This window comes from Toxotes jaculatrix, chromosome 2 (assembly GCF_017976425.1).
Source record: "Toxotes jaculatrix isolate fToxJac2 chromosome 2, fToxJac2.pri, whole genome shotgun sequence".
Lineage (NCBI taxonomy): Eukaryota > Metazoa > Chordata > Actinopteri > Toxotidae > Toxotes > Toxotes jaculatrix.
The window spans coordinates 30,100,710-30,116,186 of record NC_054395.1 but is presented as its reverse complement, the minus strand read 5'-3'; the positions used below and the strand labels follow the sequence as shown (position 1 = coordinate 30,116,186).

Sequence of the window (15,477 nt, the reverse complement as noted above, 5' to 3'; positions counted from 1 at the left end):
AGTAGAGGAACGAGTGATCATCGCAGAGCTGAAAAATAAGTCAAGGGTGAGTGTTAATCTAGTTTCAGAGACGACATCATGGCGACATGACGGCTGTTCGTACGTGCTTTTATCCTCAGAATCCTGTGATTGTTTAATTGTGTAAAGCACTTTGTGTTATATTGTGTTTTTATGAACAGTGATATAAAAAGTTACAGCCCATGGTCCAACATTCATGTTTCCATAAAGAGTAATGGTCCTGGATTAGAAGTGTGTGTCCTCTAACAACCTGTTATCATCAGGATTCTAGAAAACAACTAAAGCCGATGAAGATGCTGTGATAAAAGCAGCTTTGTGATGCTGTGTTTCAGGTTATTGGCCTGCCACTTCTCTTCGGCATCACTGTTTTTGCTGCCCTCTTGTCATCAGTACCATGGATGAAAATCTTCAGTTGTTCTAAATGTTGCAAGAAACAAGTTCGTTTTGATGAGCTTATTTTGGAAGAAGGGGAAAATCTTGTGACAGAGAAACTGAGAGAAGCTGCGAAACTTAAACTAGAAGAAGAACTCCAAACCTGTGTGAATGACGAAGACTGGGAAAAGTGTTGTGATGTTCCTGCGAAGCTAATTACAGAAAAATCTTCTGGACAAGCTGGTTCCCAATCTTCCCGACCACCAGCTGTAGCTTCAGAGCAGTGCACTGACTCCCCACCTGAAGAGAAGGCAAGCTTGATTAATAATGAATTAATAATGGGAGAAACTGGTTAAACTGGTTTGAAACTGACTTTTGCTCTTCTCCTTTCTTTACCTATACTCTGAAACTCATTAACATTCATGTTTGATAAAAACTCTTTGCTATGATTTTACCATCATTTGATGATGAACTGTGATATTTTACCTTTTCTTCTTATTACAGATTGAATTGATTCCAATGGTGGAGCAGCAGGTACAGAGCACAGCTGTGGACTCTGGATCGGCCTGAGCTCAGAGAGTCGCCGGATCAATAAACTTTAAAAACTTAACTGTAACTTGATTTTAAAAAAAAACAGTGTGATTTTGACTTTTATTAAACTTTAAAATTTATTTTATTAAACATTAAATGTATTTAAATTTTAAACCTTCATTAGATTTGAAACATTTGCTGTTCTTCTAGTTGATTTTGTTTTTTGATATATTGAGTCTGCCTGTGATTGACTGTTCAGTTCTGAATGATGAATGATGACGACATTCAGTCAGTGAGTCTCTGACGTTTCCTATTGGAAGTTAAGGTGCAGACCATGGACTGGCATGTCTGTCCCTGATCCCCTGTCCTCGTCCCTCCCCTGTCCTCGTCCCTCTGCTGCTGCCTCCTGATAAAGGTGCAGAATATAATGCTACTGAAAGAAGAGAGGGAAAAATCCTGTTTGGTGTCTTGGACGATTCTAGGCTTTTTCTGTGTTTCATTATAATCAGTTAATAAAAAAAAAGAAAAAACCATGATGTGCTTCATTAAGTTGCAGGGGATTCATTCTACAGATCAAACTTTCATTTTTCCGTTTCCACGTGATGAATTAAAGACAAAGGTTTGGTGTAAAAACTTTTAATTCATTGTTCAGACAGAAAGAGCAAACACACGATTCCATCATTTCTTATTGATTATTGATTAACCTGCAGAACACGGTGCAGGTGCAGCCTGTTCACCTGCGGACCGACCGACTGGGACGAGCTGCAGGGATTCCTGTCGCGCAGTGAATCACGGGAAACCGGCGGGCTCAGGTGTGTGTCTGTGATCTACCTGCAGCGACCAATCTCCGTCCCTCAGTCTCTCTCTGTCCCTTTGATCTGATCGTGTCGCCAGTTTCCTCGTTCTCCGTCAGAACCGAGCTCCCGTCCGGTTCCTCCGGTTAATGAGCCCGTTTGCCCGCGCGCTGACAGCGACCCGGTGACGAAACAACACATTTAACCTAAAGTGTGTTTCTAAAACCGTCTTCTTCGCTGGATTTCGGCTTCCACCTGCTAACTGGGAGACAACCTGTCGCCGCTCACCTGTTGTCGCCATGTCCGCAGACAGCGGAGCTCAGCGGTAGAACACAGGCCACAAACTGCGGTGAAGACGGAATAACGAGGACCGGGACCGAGCAGCGGGGACTCTCTGCATCATGGATTCATTGGATTCGGGACAGAAGTTCAGTCCGAGACAGGTGAGTCCAGTACCTGTGGTATTTAGCAACCTTACTGTAACGTCACAGCTCCTACAGGTTTTTCGGTATCACCTGAGATTGAAAAGAGAAAGCAAACAGATCCTGGTGGTTTCTATTCAGAACAAACGTGATGGGAGCATCAGTGAAGCGGACTGAAGTGGTTTAAGCTGGTTTCTGTGGTTGTGGTTTGTTGGATGAGGTCTTATAAAGACCAGTTTCTCTGATGGTTTCCAGTGAAACGCATCAGGCCTCAGACACAAAGGAAAACGACGCCAACACAGATTTGACTTTTTGATTTTTACTTCCTCAGTTCGACGCAGCTGAAACTGTTTTAATAATGAGAGCAGATCCATTATTACTCCAGCTTCTTAAACACAGACTCCACCACTGAACCGCTTCACCTGCTGAGCCACAGCCGCTGATGTGATAACGCGCAAATACCACATTTACACTGAGTCACTGTATACGTCCTGATGCATCAGACGGCTTTCTGATAGGAAACAGGCTCAGTGAGCTGACCCACAGGTGTGTGGTGAGCTGACCCACAGGTGTGTGGTGAGCTGACCCACAGGTGTGTGGTGAGCTGAGCTGTGGAGCTGCTGGAGGCTTCATGCAGCTTCACCTCTGAGAAAAACATGTTCACATCATACAGAGAAACCGGGCGTGGACTCACTCAGCCTGAGGGTGAGGCTGCACGACACAGCACGCTGACATATCATGTATCAGTGGCACTAACATTCCTGTCCAACAACACCCTGCTTCACTGTGACACAGCTGAACCGGTTCACACACACACATACACACACACACACAGCAGCATGAGCACTGTGTGTGTGTGTGTTTGCTCCCTCACTTTTCCAGGCTGCAGTTATCGTCTGAGATGTGCAGTGAATTATTCCTGTTTTTGTTCTGATACCAGTGTGAAGCACAGAGCAGCCGTACACCAACGGTCCAGATAACTGACTGAGCAGTTTGATCAGAGAATGATGAACCTGCTGACGGTGTTGTCCCCCCCCCCCCTGTCTGCAGGACCCTGACTGGGACACGACGCTTCAGTTCCTGCCGGCGTCAGACACCAGGCAGCTGGAGAAGAAACCCGGCCGCAGGAAGAAGCTGTGGATCGGACTCGGGCTGCTGCTGTCAGCCGCCGCTCTGGCTCTGCTGACCGGACTGCTGGTCTGGCACTTCCACTGTGAGCTCATTTATATCAGCCTTCGTTCCCTCTGCTGCCCCCTCACACTTTAAACAAACATTAAACTGATGCAGACAGAACCAAATAAAAGCCCTCCCCTCAGTCAGAAGCTGTCGGAGCCCTGATGAAATGATCACAGTGAGGTAGAGAAGGCTGGACCAGCTTTCACAGGCGGCTCTCTGATGTGATGCCATCTCAGATAGAGGGTCACATATTTTCTTTTTCCTGAACTCTGAAGTTTCTCAGTCACGTCTGGATCCTAGATATTTACCATAGTTCACACACTGCTCAGTCTGTTCTTCCACAATTCACCAGACCTTCAGAGTAAAACTGCTTATTGACATCATTGATAATTTATTGGTCATTTTCTGAGTTAATGAGTCGTTTTGTTAGTGAAATGTAAGAAGCTTTGAGAAGCTGTTTTGTGTGTTTGCTTGAACAATGACTGGACCTGGATTCAGATTGTGTCTGTCCTTCAGTACGCAGTGATGTCAGAGTGAGGAGGGTTTACATCGGGTCCATGGGGATCACGAACCAGCGCTTCCTGTCAGAGTACGAAGATCCCGACAGCCCTCAGTTCACTGACCTGGCTACTCTGGTCAGCCAGCAGGTGAGACTTCACATGGTCCCCAGAGCATCATGGGAGTTGTCCTTACCTGCTGTGTTACACACTCCACCCCAGTAGATGTCTGAGCTGTGATTTTGATGTTAACAATGATCACTTCTGCTTTGTGGCTTCCTCTGTTCGAGGGAGATATGATCACATGACCGTTGTCTCTTTCAGCTGAAGCTGATTTACTCCAAAAACTCTGTGCTGAGCAAATACTTTAAAGGCTCCACAGTCCAGGCCTTCAGGTACGAGTCATGTCACATGACAAACTGTTCATCTAAAACTTTGTTACACAAGAACTGAACACTAAATCCACTCTGTTCAGTTTGTAACCTGCATGTTCTTCCACTTCAGCTGCATTTCTGTTAGTGTGAGTAAAGATGTGATATACAGCTTGCTGCTCAGTGAGCTGTAGAGGTGCTGGTATATTTCTGAACTCTGGATAGAGCCAGGCTAGCTGTTTCCCCCTGCTTCCAGTCTTTATACTAAGCTACGCTAAGCACGTCCTGACTGCAGCTCTGTACTGAACACGCATGAGGCTGAAATCCATCTGAGCATCTCACCCTCTAAAAAGTCTTATCTGGCTGCGTCTCCTCGTGCTGTAGTGAGGGGGACGGCAGCGACAGCGTCATGGCGTATTACCAGTCGGAGTTCGACGTCCCCGTCCCCCAGCAGACTTCGCTGGACGAAGCCATCGAGTCTCTGGAGCCGCCGGCAGGAAGTCAGCAGGGCCGACAGGGACGGGTGCTGCTGAGACCCACCGACGCTCTGAACGTCAACAGTGTCATCTCACGAGGTCTGAGAGCTCAGAGGCACTGGTTAAAGGATAATTCCACTTAATTAGCTTTTTTATGTGTATCATTTCTATCAGTACTAACTTTATTTACACAATGAAACTCACAACAGGTTCACCTTTCCAAATATTGTATCAAGGTCAGACTCTGTGTGTTTTCCTTTTGTGTAGTCAGAACACACAACATTATGCTGATTGTAAAATGTAGTGTAAACCCACAGTTTGCAAAGCATCTGAGCTGCTAATGTCTGTGAATGCTGTGAATAATGTTTGAATATAGATCGATGTTGATTTTCCATTGACCTTTCTCTTCACAGCCATTGATCCTCGTCTGACCAGGAAGTCTTTATTTGGTGAGAACTGTTCATTCTTCTCTGTGGAAGTTACGTGTTGTTCTTTTTTAGGTTTTTATTTTCGAACTGACTGAAGGTATTGAACGAGGTGTCAGGTTTGCAGCCAGACTTCATTCTCCTTTTTCCTCGTTATGTTTTCAGTGAGGAAATCCTTCAACATCCACGTCAGGGAAGCGGGAATCATCCAGTCTCCGGGGTTTCCAGACTCTTCGTACCCACCGAACATCTACCTGCAGTGGAGGCTTCGGGCCGACCCCGGCCACCGAGTCCGGCTGGACTTCCACACCCTGATCTTGGAGGACGACTGTCAGCAAGACTTCATCAAAATCTACAACTCCCTGGCTCCGATAGAGCACAGCGCTCTGACAGAGTGAGACCAACTCAGACTTTTATCAAACTTATTTCTGTTCCACTTAGTGCTGAAACTATGAGCTGATTAATCTCACAAGTGAATCTGCAGAATTCAAATTCAGTGAACTTTACCACACAAATATGCAAACGTGGAATATAGAGTCCAAGCTGAGGGAAGTCATCAAGGTGGGAGTTGTAGGTTTCAGCAGTGAGGATCACTTCTGCGTTCAAAAAGCTGCAGTTCCTCGGCTGCCGCAGGGGGCTGGCTCCAGAAGTGAGCAATTCTCCATTGACCCCCATGTTAAAATAGCCAACTTTACAGCCTAAAAAAAACATATTTACAGCCTGGTACATTTTTTGTTTTTGGTCTCTATTGATAGTTTCCACCTCCGTGAACACTGGGGGGGGGGGTGTTTTAGTGTTATTTAGGCTTAAAATTCTTACATAAATTAGGGCGTGGTTACGTTGAGTGACAGCGCCATAGACAGGCACTGGCAGTTAGCTCTTTGCTAAAGCATCGGCTGGGCTAGGCGGCTACATCCAGAGACCTCCAGCGGTTGACGGGGGCTGCAGTGTCCGTGTTTGTTTGCCAATGTTCGGATAGGTTTCCGTGACAGTATGGCTTGTTGTAGTGTAGACTGTACTAACCGACCGTCGAAGGAGTCTGTGTTGCAGTTTTTTCGGTAAGTAAATTTCTCACTATTTTACCTGGATGTTTGTGCTAATTAGCATGTATTAGCATATTTTGCCGCTAGCCGCTGCTGATACAGATAGAGGACCGGAGCAGCTAATGTTAGGAACGCTGCTGCGGTGTGTTCCGTGCTCTCAGAGTCCGTTTATTGTGTGAATACTAGGATACAATTTTATTTCGTCTCATGTTTCTGTTTAAAAAGTCCGACATTGCATGGACAGAGCAGCTCCGTCAGTCAGCGGCTGCTGTTGTTTGTGTGCTGCTGGAACTGTAAGTGGATAGTGGATGGAGGCAGCGGTGAAAGCCGGTAAATATTAAATATTAAACATTTTAATATATTATTATTATTATTATCATCATTATTTTTATTGTTATTAATAATAATGACACTAATAATAATGTTTTTAACTTTTAATATATTTTATTAATATTAAATAACGATTGTTTCACAGTTAAATAATAGGCTAGAAATACATTTCCCCCCACGAGTTGTAATGTTAACGTTAACTTTTAAGATGAGTTTTATTTCAAGTGCTGTGGCGTTGTAATTTGTTACATTCAGGTACGAGCGCTCGCTCTGTGTCGCGGTCGCACGGGGTCGAGCTAGTCGGGTCGGACTCGGGGACTGTCGTGTGGTGGGTGTAGCTGCCACTTAGCTTGTTGGCCTAGCTGATTAGCCTTAGGCTAGCTCGGTTGCTCCGAGCTAAGTGGCCGGGTTCTCGGCCGGCTGACCGCGGCTGACTCGTAGAGTAACCTCCTCTCCGCCAAATATGGAGAGTACACTCCCACTAAAATCCAAGATGGCGCAGCTCCAATGCCCATGGTTTGGTCACAAAACCGAGTCCCCGAAACCAATGGGTGACGTCACGGGTGCTACGTACATGTCTTATACAGTCTATGGAAGCCGTCCTGTTAACCGTCCCGTTAGCCGTCCTGTTAGCCGTCCTGTTAGCTGAGGGCAGCCTCCCCTGCTGCTCAGCAGACAGTCTCCTCAGTAAACTGCATTAACTCACAGGCTCAGACCAAACCTGCATTCTCACTTTCAATTAGCAAACCAAATAGCTTGGAGATGTTAGCATGTTATTGGTTAGCTTGCTAGCCTACAGTAGCTCACCAACCAGCCCTGCATACTCACTAACTCAGCTCACAGTTTTTAAAGAACTGGGTCCCTCATAATGAGCTTGAGACATTTTTCAGTGTAAAAATGAATCTGTCAGCGCTCTGTGGTGCGCTGATATATCTGCAATAAGCTCAGCTCAGGTTTTGGTTTGGCTGATTGAGTGCTCGGGCTCTGAAACAGCATCTTTTTCATGAGGATACGAGGATGAATTTCACTGTGCCGGTCAGGGCTTTAGGAAACATCAGATCTGAGTCAGATGAGAAGGAAAGTTTTGGTAAAAGCAAAATCCCAGTGGACACAGGTACTAACAGTGTCTTTGTGTTCCTGCGGTCTTTAGACAGTGTGGATACCCTCATGACTCCCTGTCCTTCCTGTCCTCTGGAAACGTCTTGTTGCTGACTCTGGTCACCAGTGAGGAGAAGAACTTCCCCGGCTTCAGAGCCAACTACTCCCAGATCCCTCTGACTGAGCAAAGTACGACAGCAGTCTGAACAGTGATCAGTTCAAATTATAATATAATCTTACAAAACCATTTTTTTTTTTTTAAGAAAAATTGGAAGAAAAACTTGAGATTTTTGCAGCATAAAAGTCGTTCTTAAAGTTAAAGTTCTTAAGCTTCTTAGTCCATCTTTGGTCTGAAGTTGTCCACGATCACTGTAGGATCACAGTGTCTCAGTGTGTCTCTGAGCCCTGACCGCTCTGCTGAATGTGTTAAGTGTGACTGTCTGTCTTGCTGTACAGACTGTGGAGGGACACTGGCTGGAAACAAAGGCTCCTTTTCTTCACCTTTCTTTCCCTCCAACTATCCTCCACAAACCACATGTGTGTGGAACATCGAGGTAAGTTCACATTTTATTCCCATATTTTATTTATTGCTAAAATATGTTGTTTTACCGTGTTGTTTATACCAGTGTTTCCATGGTGATGTGAAGGGAGTCGCCCATCATGATGAAATCAAAATGATCACCTGAATGTATGAAGACTTTTAGCTCCCAGTTTTTTTTTTCCAGCACATTTCCTGTCTGGTTCATTTCCAGTGTTCCCAGCAGCAGCAGGTAGCTGTATGCAGGGGTCAGTGGAGACCAAACACAGAGCTAAAAGAGAGGGAATTCAAACACAAATACCACTGCAGTGGGATGACTGTGTAGCTCTGTGTCTGCTAACAAGTTCACCATCAACTATTTTATACGCTGTTAACTTATTATTGTCGTGTTTACAGATTATTTTGCTGCTGTCAAGTGGATAAAATATCAAATATAGCTGCTTCAAGAAATGCATTTTATCTCCAGTAAAATCTGCAGACAGAAGACAGAAAAGTTAGTCACATCCAACATGTTCAGATTCTAGCTGGTGTCCACTCACTGTCTTTAGTGATGTCAATCTCAGTTTATAATTCATTTCATTTTTGTGATTTTTTTTCTAAATTCTGCTTCATAATTCTCTCTCAATATTTTTTAGGTCCCAAAGGAAAAGTTTGTGAAGGTTCAGTTCAACAAGTTCTTCATGGGAAATCAAAGTAACCAGTGTCCTAATGATTATGTTGACGTCAACGGTCAAAGGTCAGCAGTCTCACAGCCTCAGATTTGTTTTTCAGCTGTTAGGGCTCCAGACTCAGATTTGAGTATGATTTCTGTGACTTGCAGACGATTGACTTGGACTGGGATGCTGAGATTTTGAGACTCTGACAAACCTCTGACCTGTAGAGGATGCAACTTAGACACGGCTGCTGATTTATATATGACCACGGTAATTCGCACAGGACTGCAGTGACTGTGAGGGTGTCAAATGTTGTCTAAGTCCAAGGCCAAGACCAACAAGGCCCAAGTCAAGTGTCAGGACCAGTCAACACAAGAGTCAGAGGCCACAAATCAAGACCTGTAACCAAGTGTCTTTATTAGGAACAGCAGCAAGGTTGGGCTAAGTTTACTTCCTGAATCCAGGGCCTGAAATGTGATGGTCCAGAAAGTGAAAATCTCACTTGACCATGACTGTGATTTTAATTTGAACTTTAGTGACTTGAGACTTAAGGTTTCAGAGTTTTACGACTTGTCTACTGGTTCTTAATGAAGCTGATATAAAGATAAATGTTAATGATCCTGTATTGATCAGCAGAACCTCTCTGCCTAAGAGCATTGGCTGAATCACCTTCCTGTCTCTGTGCTGTAGACTGTGTGGCAGGACGTTAAAAAGCACAGTGATCACCAGCCAAAGCAACAAGATGACCATCAAATTCCACTCAGACTCCTTTTACGTTGATCAAGGTTTCACCGCTGAGTATGAAGCATTTGTCCCAACAAACCGTAAGACTGATTTTTATATATATTTATATATTTTTATTTAATCATAATACCATAACTGTGATTGGTGTTGTTTTGACCCAGTAGCTGCACATTCTGGCTCCTTACTCAAGCGTCCCTCCAGTTTTCAGACTGATTCCCTCCTTCACCACCTGTCTGACCGTGTGTTGTTGTTGATCAGCTTGTCCAGGAAGGTTCCAGTGCACCAACAACCTGTGCATCAACAAGACTCTGCACTGTGATGGCTGGAACGACTGTGGAGACAGCAGCGACGAGGACAACTGCAGTGAGTCCAAACCCTGAGGGACCAAACCAACAACACATCTGTGGATTTGTGTTGTTTTTATTACAAAACGGGTTCATTCTTGACAAAATAATCTTAGTTTATCAGAGCTTTCAATACCATTTCACATCCTGCTGCTGTACTCAATTGAGCACCAAATGTGGATTACTCAGCTCAGAGCCACAGACAGTGGAGGGAAGTCAGGAAGGATGAAGACATACACTGACACAGCTGTTGTGCTTCTGTGTTTCTTCTCAGCGTGTGACGTGTCTCAGATGAAGTGTCAAAATGGACACTGTAAACCAAAGTTCTGGGAGTGTGATGGGTCTGACGACTGTGGAGACAACACGGATGAAGAAAACTGTGGTGGGTTTAACTCTCGACTCTTAATGAATACAAGTGAGAGGTCGACCTCCAGACAAAGACGATGCTGCTGTGTGTTGTATGCAGCTTGATACAAAGCTGAATTTATTCAAATTGGAAAGGTTCTGTATTTTCAGTCTGGAATAAACGAATCACGCTGATGGAAAACTTTTGTTCTGAAGATCAGGTGGTAAATGCTTTCCTAAGTGAAGATCTCACTGTGATGTCTCTCTCTCTGTAGTAAAATGTAAAGCAGGAGAGTTTTCCTGCAGAGATGGCCGCTGTATCCCAGAGAAGCTGAAGTGTAACGGAAAAGATGACTGCGCCGATGGATCTGATGAGTCTAAATGTGAAAAATGTGAGGGAGAAACTGCTTTCTCAAACTGTCCCGCTCACATAGACATCAAGTGATTGACATTAAAAGCGAATGATTTGGTGGAAGAGGCTCGGCCGCATTGTGCTGAGAGCTGATCCCTCGTAACAAACACATACATGAATATTAAACCTGTGGTAAAGCACATAAAGAATGAGGGTGGGGTGGTGGAAGAACCGGTAGCACCAGAATAATGTTGGCATCAAAGCACGAACAGAGCACAGAGGGAGTCAAGCAGCCAGACTCAGCCCTCATCATGCAGTTCATCCTTTCACCACTAGAGGACACCAACATATCATCATGGTGACTGCTACTGAGACACTGCACGAGTGGTGTACTTAACATGACTCGGTATTCTCATCATCACCATCAGGTTAACAAGTCTCTTATGACAGAAATGATGAACTTGTGAGGTTAAAGAAGAAATTTTAATTTATTTTTCTGCTGAGTTCTCAGACCGGCACCAAAAATGGTTCATTAAATCACTTCAGCTTCCCAGAGCTGCTCAGGGACTTTGGAGCCCATGGCTGTAGGTTTGAACGAGCTGGATCCAGACCTGACGCTGTGTGTCTTCTGTCCTGTCATGTCTCCTGTCCAGCCCTGGTGCTGCAGCGGTGTTCAGAGTTCACCTTCCGCTGCAGGGACGGACGCTGCATCAGTAAACTGAACCCAGAGTGTGACGAAGAGCAGGACTGTGAGGACGGCTCTGATGAGGACGACTGCCGTGTGTTTCCTGCACACACACACACACACACACTTACAGCTGACTGCAGTGTGATGACAGTAGAAATTTGAATGTGTGTGTGTGTGTGTGTGTTTGCAGAGTGCGGGATAAGGCCGTACCGGAGCTCTCGTATCGTGGGCGGTCAGGAATCGAGGGAGGGCGAGTGGCCTTGGCAGGTCAGCCTCCACATCAAGGGCACAGGTCACGTGTGCGGAGCGTCGGTGTTGAGTCGCCGCTGGCTGCTGACCGCCGCTCACTGTGTCCAAGACAACGGACCAAACAAGTAGGAGCTCCTCCACAAAGCGTCAGTGCTGAGAAATCCACCAGACCAAACTGTTAAACCTGAGCGTCTTTCTTACGCTAATTTATTCCATTACTTCCTCTTGCAGCTGTGACCTCTGACCTCTTGAGTGTATGTTGGTGCAGGTACTCGCAGGCGGACCAATGGGAGGCCTTGTTGGGTCTGCATGTGCAGAGTCAGACCAACGAATGGACGGTGAGGAGTAACATAAAGCGGATCATCGCCCACCAGGACTATAACCCCCTGTCCTACGACAACGACATCGCCCTGATGGAGCTGGACACCGAGGTGACCCTGAACCAGAACATCTGGCCCATCTGCCTGCCCTCCCCCACCTATGACTTCCCAGCAGGCCAAGAGGCATGGATCACTGGCTGGGGAGCCACCAGAGAGGGAGGTGAGCTTGAACAGTGACAGCCTGTGGAGGACCGCCCACAGAGACTGTGGCTGCATCAATAAAACATCTAGAATGACAGCCAAAGCCCCGCCCACTCTCTTTGATTGACAGGTGATAAACACCACAGTGATGGAGCAACAAAGATGGAGATATAGGAATAAAACACTGTGCTGCTTTAATCTTCACTGACCTCCGGTGGTGAGAAGTAGGAACTGACTGAATGAAATCTGAGCAGAGCTCGTTGGTTCCAGGTGATAGATGCTGCCATTAAGTTGAATTAGTTTAATTTGAATGCGAGCACTGAAACAGAGTCAGTTGCAGACATTAGTCTGACATTATGTCACCTGCTCCTGAATCACGTCTCATCCATCTTATATCTCTGTAGACTCTGTTACAGCTCAGGATCCCACTCTCACATTTATTAGCCTTTATCCCATTAACTCTGTGTCCTGTCCGTCCTGTAGTCCTGTGCCTCTCTCTCTGGTCTCTCTGTCTCTGTACCTGTCTGCAGGTGTCTCTGGCTCTGGAGCTGCATGTTCATAGTGTGTTCATGTTAAAGTACATGTTGGATCCATATTCTCTGCAGACTGTGATGAAACAGCTGTTTGCTCCTGTGCTCTGGTTCCTATCACAGCTGTAACCTGCTGAGCACAGGATCCACTCACTGTCCTGGGATCTGAATGCTGTCCCTCTAACATCGTCCACTTCCTGTGTGTATCATGTTCTATATTTTGCATGTCCCTCTCCTCCTCTCCTCCATTCCCAGCTGTCCTATCTTCCTCCTCTTCCTCCTCTCACCCAGCCCGGCCCTCAGCAGGAGGGTCCCCCATATGAGCCAGGTTCACAGGGAGCTGTGTCTGGGTGCTGATCTGGGGTCAGACTCTGGGTCTCTGTAAAGCACTTTGAGACAGTTTTGATAGTGGAAGGAGCTGTATGAATAAAATTGAATTGAATTGAATCTGTTGGCTAAGAATTGGTCATGTCGTCTGTCAGGCGCTGCAGCGACCGTCCTGCAGAAGGCGGAGGTTCGGATCATCAACAGCACGGTGTGTAAGAGTCTGATGAATGACGAGGTCACCGACAGGATGCTGTGTGCCGGAGTCCTCAAAGGAGGCGTGGACGCTTGTCAGGTACAAACAAATCACACAACTTATCAGCACATCACAGGCATGAGATGGTGACAGAGCACCATGTTTACACAGTGATAGTTCATTTCATTTTAAATAGTTTTTAATGATCACATTTTAAATCAAACCTGTGCAGAACTGGTTTTCCTCAGTGTTTGGACGCAGCCTCTGAACGACACGTCACAGTCCGACGCTTCGTATGAATCCTGTCATGTTTTCACGTCACATCAGTTTGATGACGATTACAAGCAGCTGAGTTTGAATAAAAAGGTTCAGAGCTCTCAGCTCAAACACAAACATACAGGATCCAGTCGAGTCTAACGCTGGTCTGATGTGATCTGATGTGTCTCAGCTAAAACACTTCCTGTGTCAGATCCCGTGTAGAAGTAAACCCGGCTGACTGTAACCTCCCCCTCTGACCTTCTCAGGGTGACTCCGGTGGGCCTCTGTCAGTCACCGGCCCCGGTGGGCGGGTCTTCCTGGCTGGCGTGGTGAGCTGGGGTGACGGCTGCGCTCGCAGGAACAAACCCGGCGTCTACACCCGAATGACCAAATACCGCCGCTGGATAAAGGAGAAGAGCGGAGTGTAACACACTGGGTCTCTGGATCACGGGTATTCCTCATGGATGCTTATGGCTGGAGGTGAATGTTGGCTGTGAGAGGTTGTTTTTGTTTTTTAACGTGTTTAGAATCAGCTGTTCTCTGCTTCTGAACAAACACTGAACAGCTATGAATCATCCAGCACATAAAACCTCTGTATAAATGATGCTGGGACCAACAGATTTTTAGGTGAATGTTTTGCTGTGGATCAGTTTGTAGGAGTAAATTTCATGTTTTCATTTTTAAAGTAGACTGGAGCTCAGAGCTCCGCCATCGAACAACACGCACCAAAGATCAGGGACAGAAACTGTGATTCGTATCAAAGGACGCCGCCCCGTCCCTCCACAGAGTTCAGCTCAGTTTAATCAAAACAAACACACGCAGGTGAACACATGAGCTAATGAAACGCTTCATGTGATCATCTTTTAAACTTACGGTAGCTGCCTTATAAATCATGAAAACATGCTCAGTGAAAAGAGAAGTTCTGAATATCAGCGTTCTCTCTCTCTCTCTGTGGCTGAACAGGCTCAGTGTGTGTTTGTGCTCTGAACTAATATCAGCTGTACTCACCTCAGCAGCAGTTACAGACTCTTTGGCAGAGCTGGTGTGAACCAGTTGAACCGGATCAGCAGGTGAGGGTGAAGTTAAAACCTCCGTCACACACTCTGAGAATAACAGGTTCACTCGATGATCCTTTGAAATGAAGCTAAAGCAGAGCTGTAACCGTGATCAGCTCTCATGTGAACGGCTGAGCGCTGATCATATGATCACATGATTGAACTTGTGATTGGTGGCGAGGATGGGACGATGGTTACTTCAGTAATCAGACTTATACGTGTAACTAAGCTAAATTTATTCCTACACTTTATACAAATGTCACATTTTAGACTTAGACTTGTTTTTATTGTCATTCAACAAACACACGGTGCAAATATTAAACAAACATCGATACCATGGCTCACTGTGGGGTGGACACATCAAGTGAAGGTATCAGTGAGCGGTGAACAGAGTCGGTGCCTCCAGCATCCGAGTCTGAAAAATCTCAGCTGCAAGATAAACAACACAAAATTTTCACAAACAAGATGCAAAATCTTCACCACAACTGTGTTGGACTGGATCCTGGTGTGGGCCCACAGTCAGCAGAACAAACAGGGGCCGAAAAAAGTTTATTGTTGTTCTGTTTGTTAAAGTTTGAGCAGCTGGTTTTGGTACATTTTCTGCAGATTGTATTTATTTGTACAGTGTTTATATAACAGCTGGTTTCACATCTGTCCTTCCTTTGGTCCTAGTTTTTAATGTGGGATTATGAACCAGTTATACAATAACATCAAAGGATGACACCCACAGAGTGAACGACTTGTTCAAATGAAGGTCATTTGAATTTTCTCAGGTACTGTGTGGGATTTCTCTGCTGGGATCCTTCGCTCCACCGGAAGGAAAGAAGGAAACTTTTCTTATTCCAAACCTGATCAAGTTTAGTTTTGTTGGGATTTAACAGACACAGTGTAATGAACTAATTTTTACTGTGGAACTACTCAATGCTGAAGTTGCAGATACTTGAATGAAGGTTAGTTTATAAAGAAAAACTATGCTACACCATATATTATATCTCAGTGCGGTTGAATGTTTCCCTGTGGGGGTAAGTGACAAATCTCAGGCATTAAAGCATAAAATCTTAACCTTCACACAAAGTGGTTCTGCTCTTGTTTCTTTGTGCATCTGTAAAATGAAGTGACACAGCGCG

General features: G+C 45.4%; 1 protein-coding gene across 1 annotated transcript; it reads left to right on the top strand.

Annotated features, from left to right (window-relative positions):
• Positions 1–1,775: 1,775 nt before the first annotated feature.
• LOC121193782 (suppressor of tumorigenicity 14 protein-like) lies at positions 1,776–13,774 on the top strand. Its single transcript, XM_041056250.1, has 19 exons — positions 1,776–2,158; positions 3,188–3,350; positions 3,830–3,960; positions 4,135–4,205; positions 4,566–4,756; positions 5,071–5,106; positions 5,248–5,476; positions 7,606–7,742; positions 8,010–8,107; positions 8,727–8,827; positions 9,435–9,568; positions 9,747–9,851; positions 10,107–10,214; positions 10,453–10,569; positions 11,183–11,308; positions 11,408–11,591; positions 11,735–12,006; positions 13,000–13,136; positions 13,562–13,774. The coding sequence occupies exons 1-19, from the start codon at positions 2,117–2,119 to the stop codon at positions 13,721–13,723; spliced, it is 2,544 nt and encodes an 847-aa protein (XP_040912184.1). The 5' UTR covers positions 1,776–2,116; the 3' UTR covers positions 13,724–13,774.
• The last annotated feature ends 1,703 nt before the right edge of the window (positions 13,775–15,477 follow it).

Excerpts from the sequence above, each read along its gene's own strand:
- LOC121193782 (XM_041056250.1), top strand. The coding sequence starts at position 2,117 with ATGGATTCATTGGATTCGGGACAGAAGTTCAGTCCGAGACAG. Across the intron at positions 9,569-9,746 it reads AGCATTTGTCCCAACAAACC|CTTGTCCAGGAAGGTTCCAG; the intron begins GTAAGACTGATT and ends GTTGTTGATCAG. Across the intron at positions 11,309-11,407 it reads CTCTGATGAGGACGACTGCC|AGTGCGGGATAAGGCCGTAC; the intron begins GTGTGTTTCCTG and ends GTGTGTTTGCAG.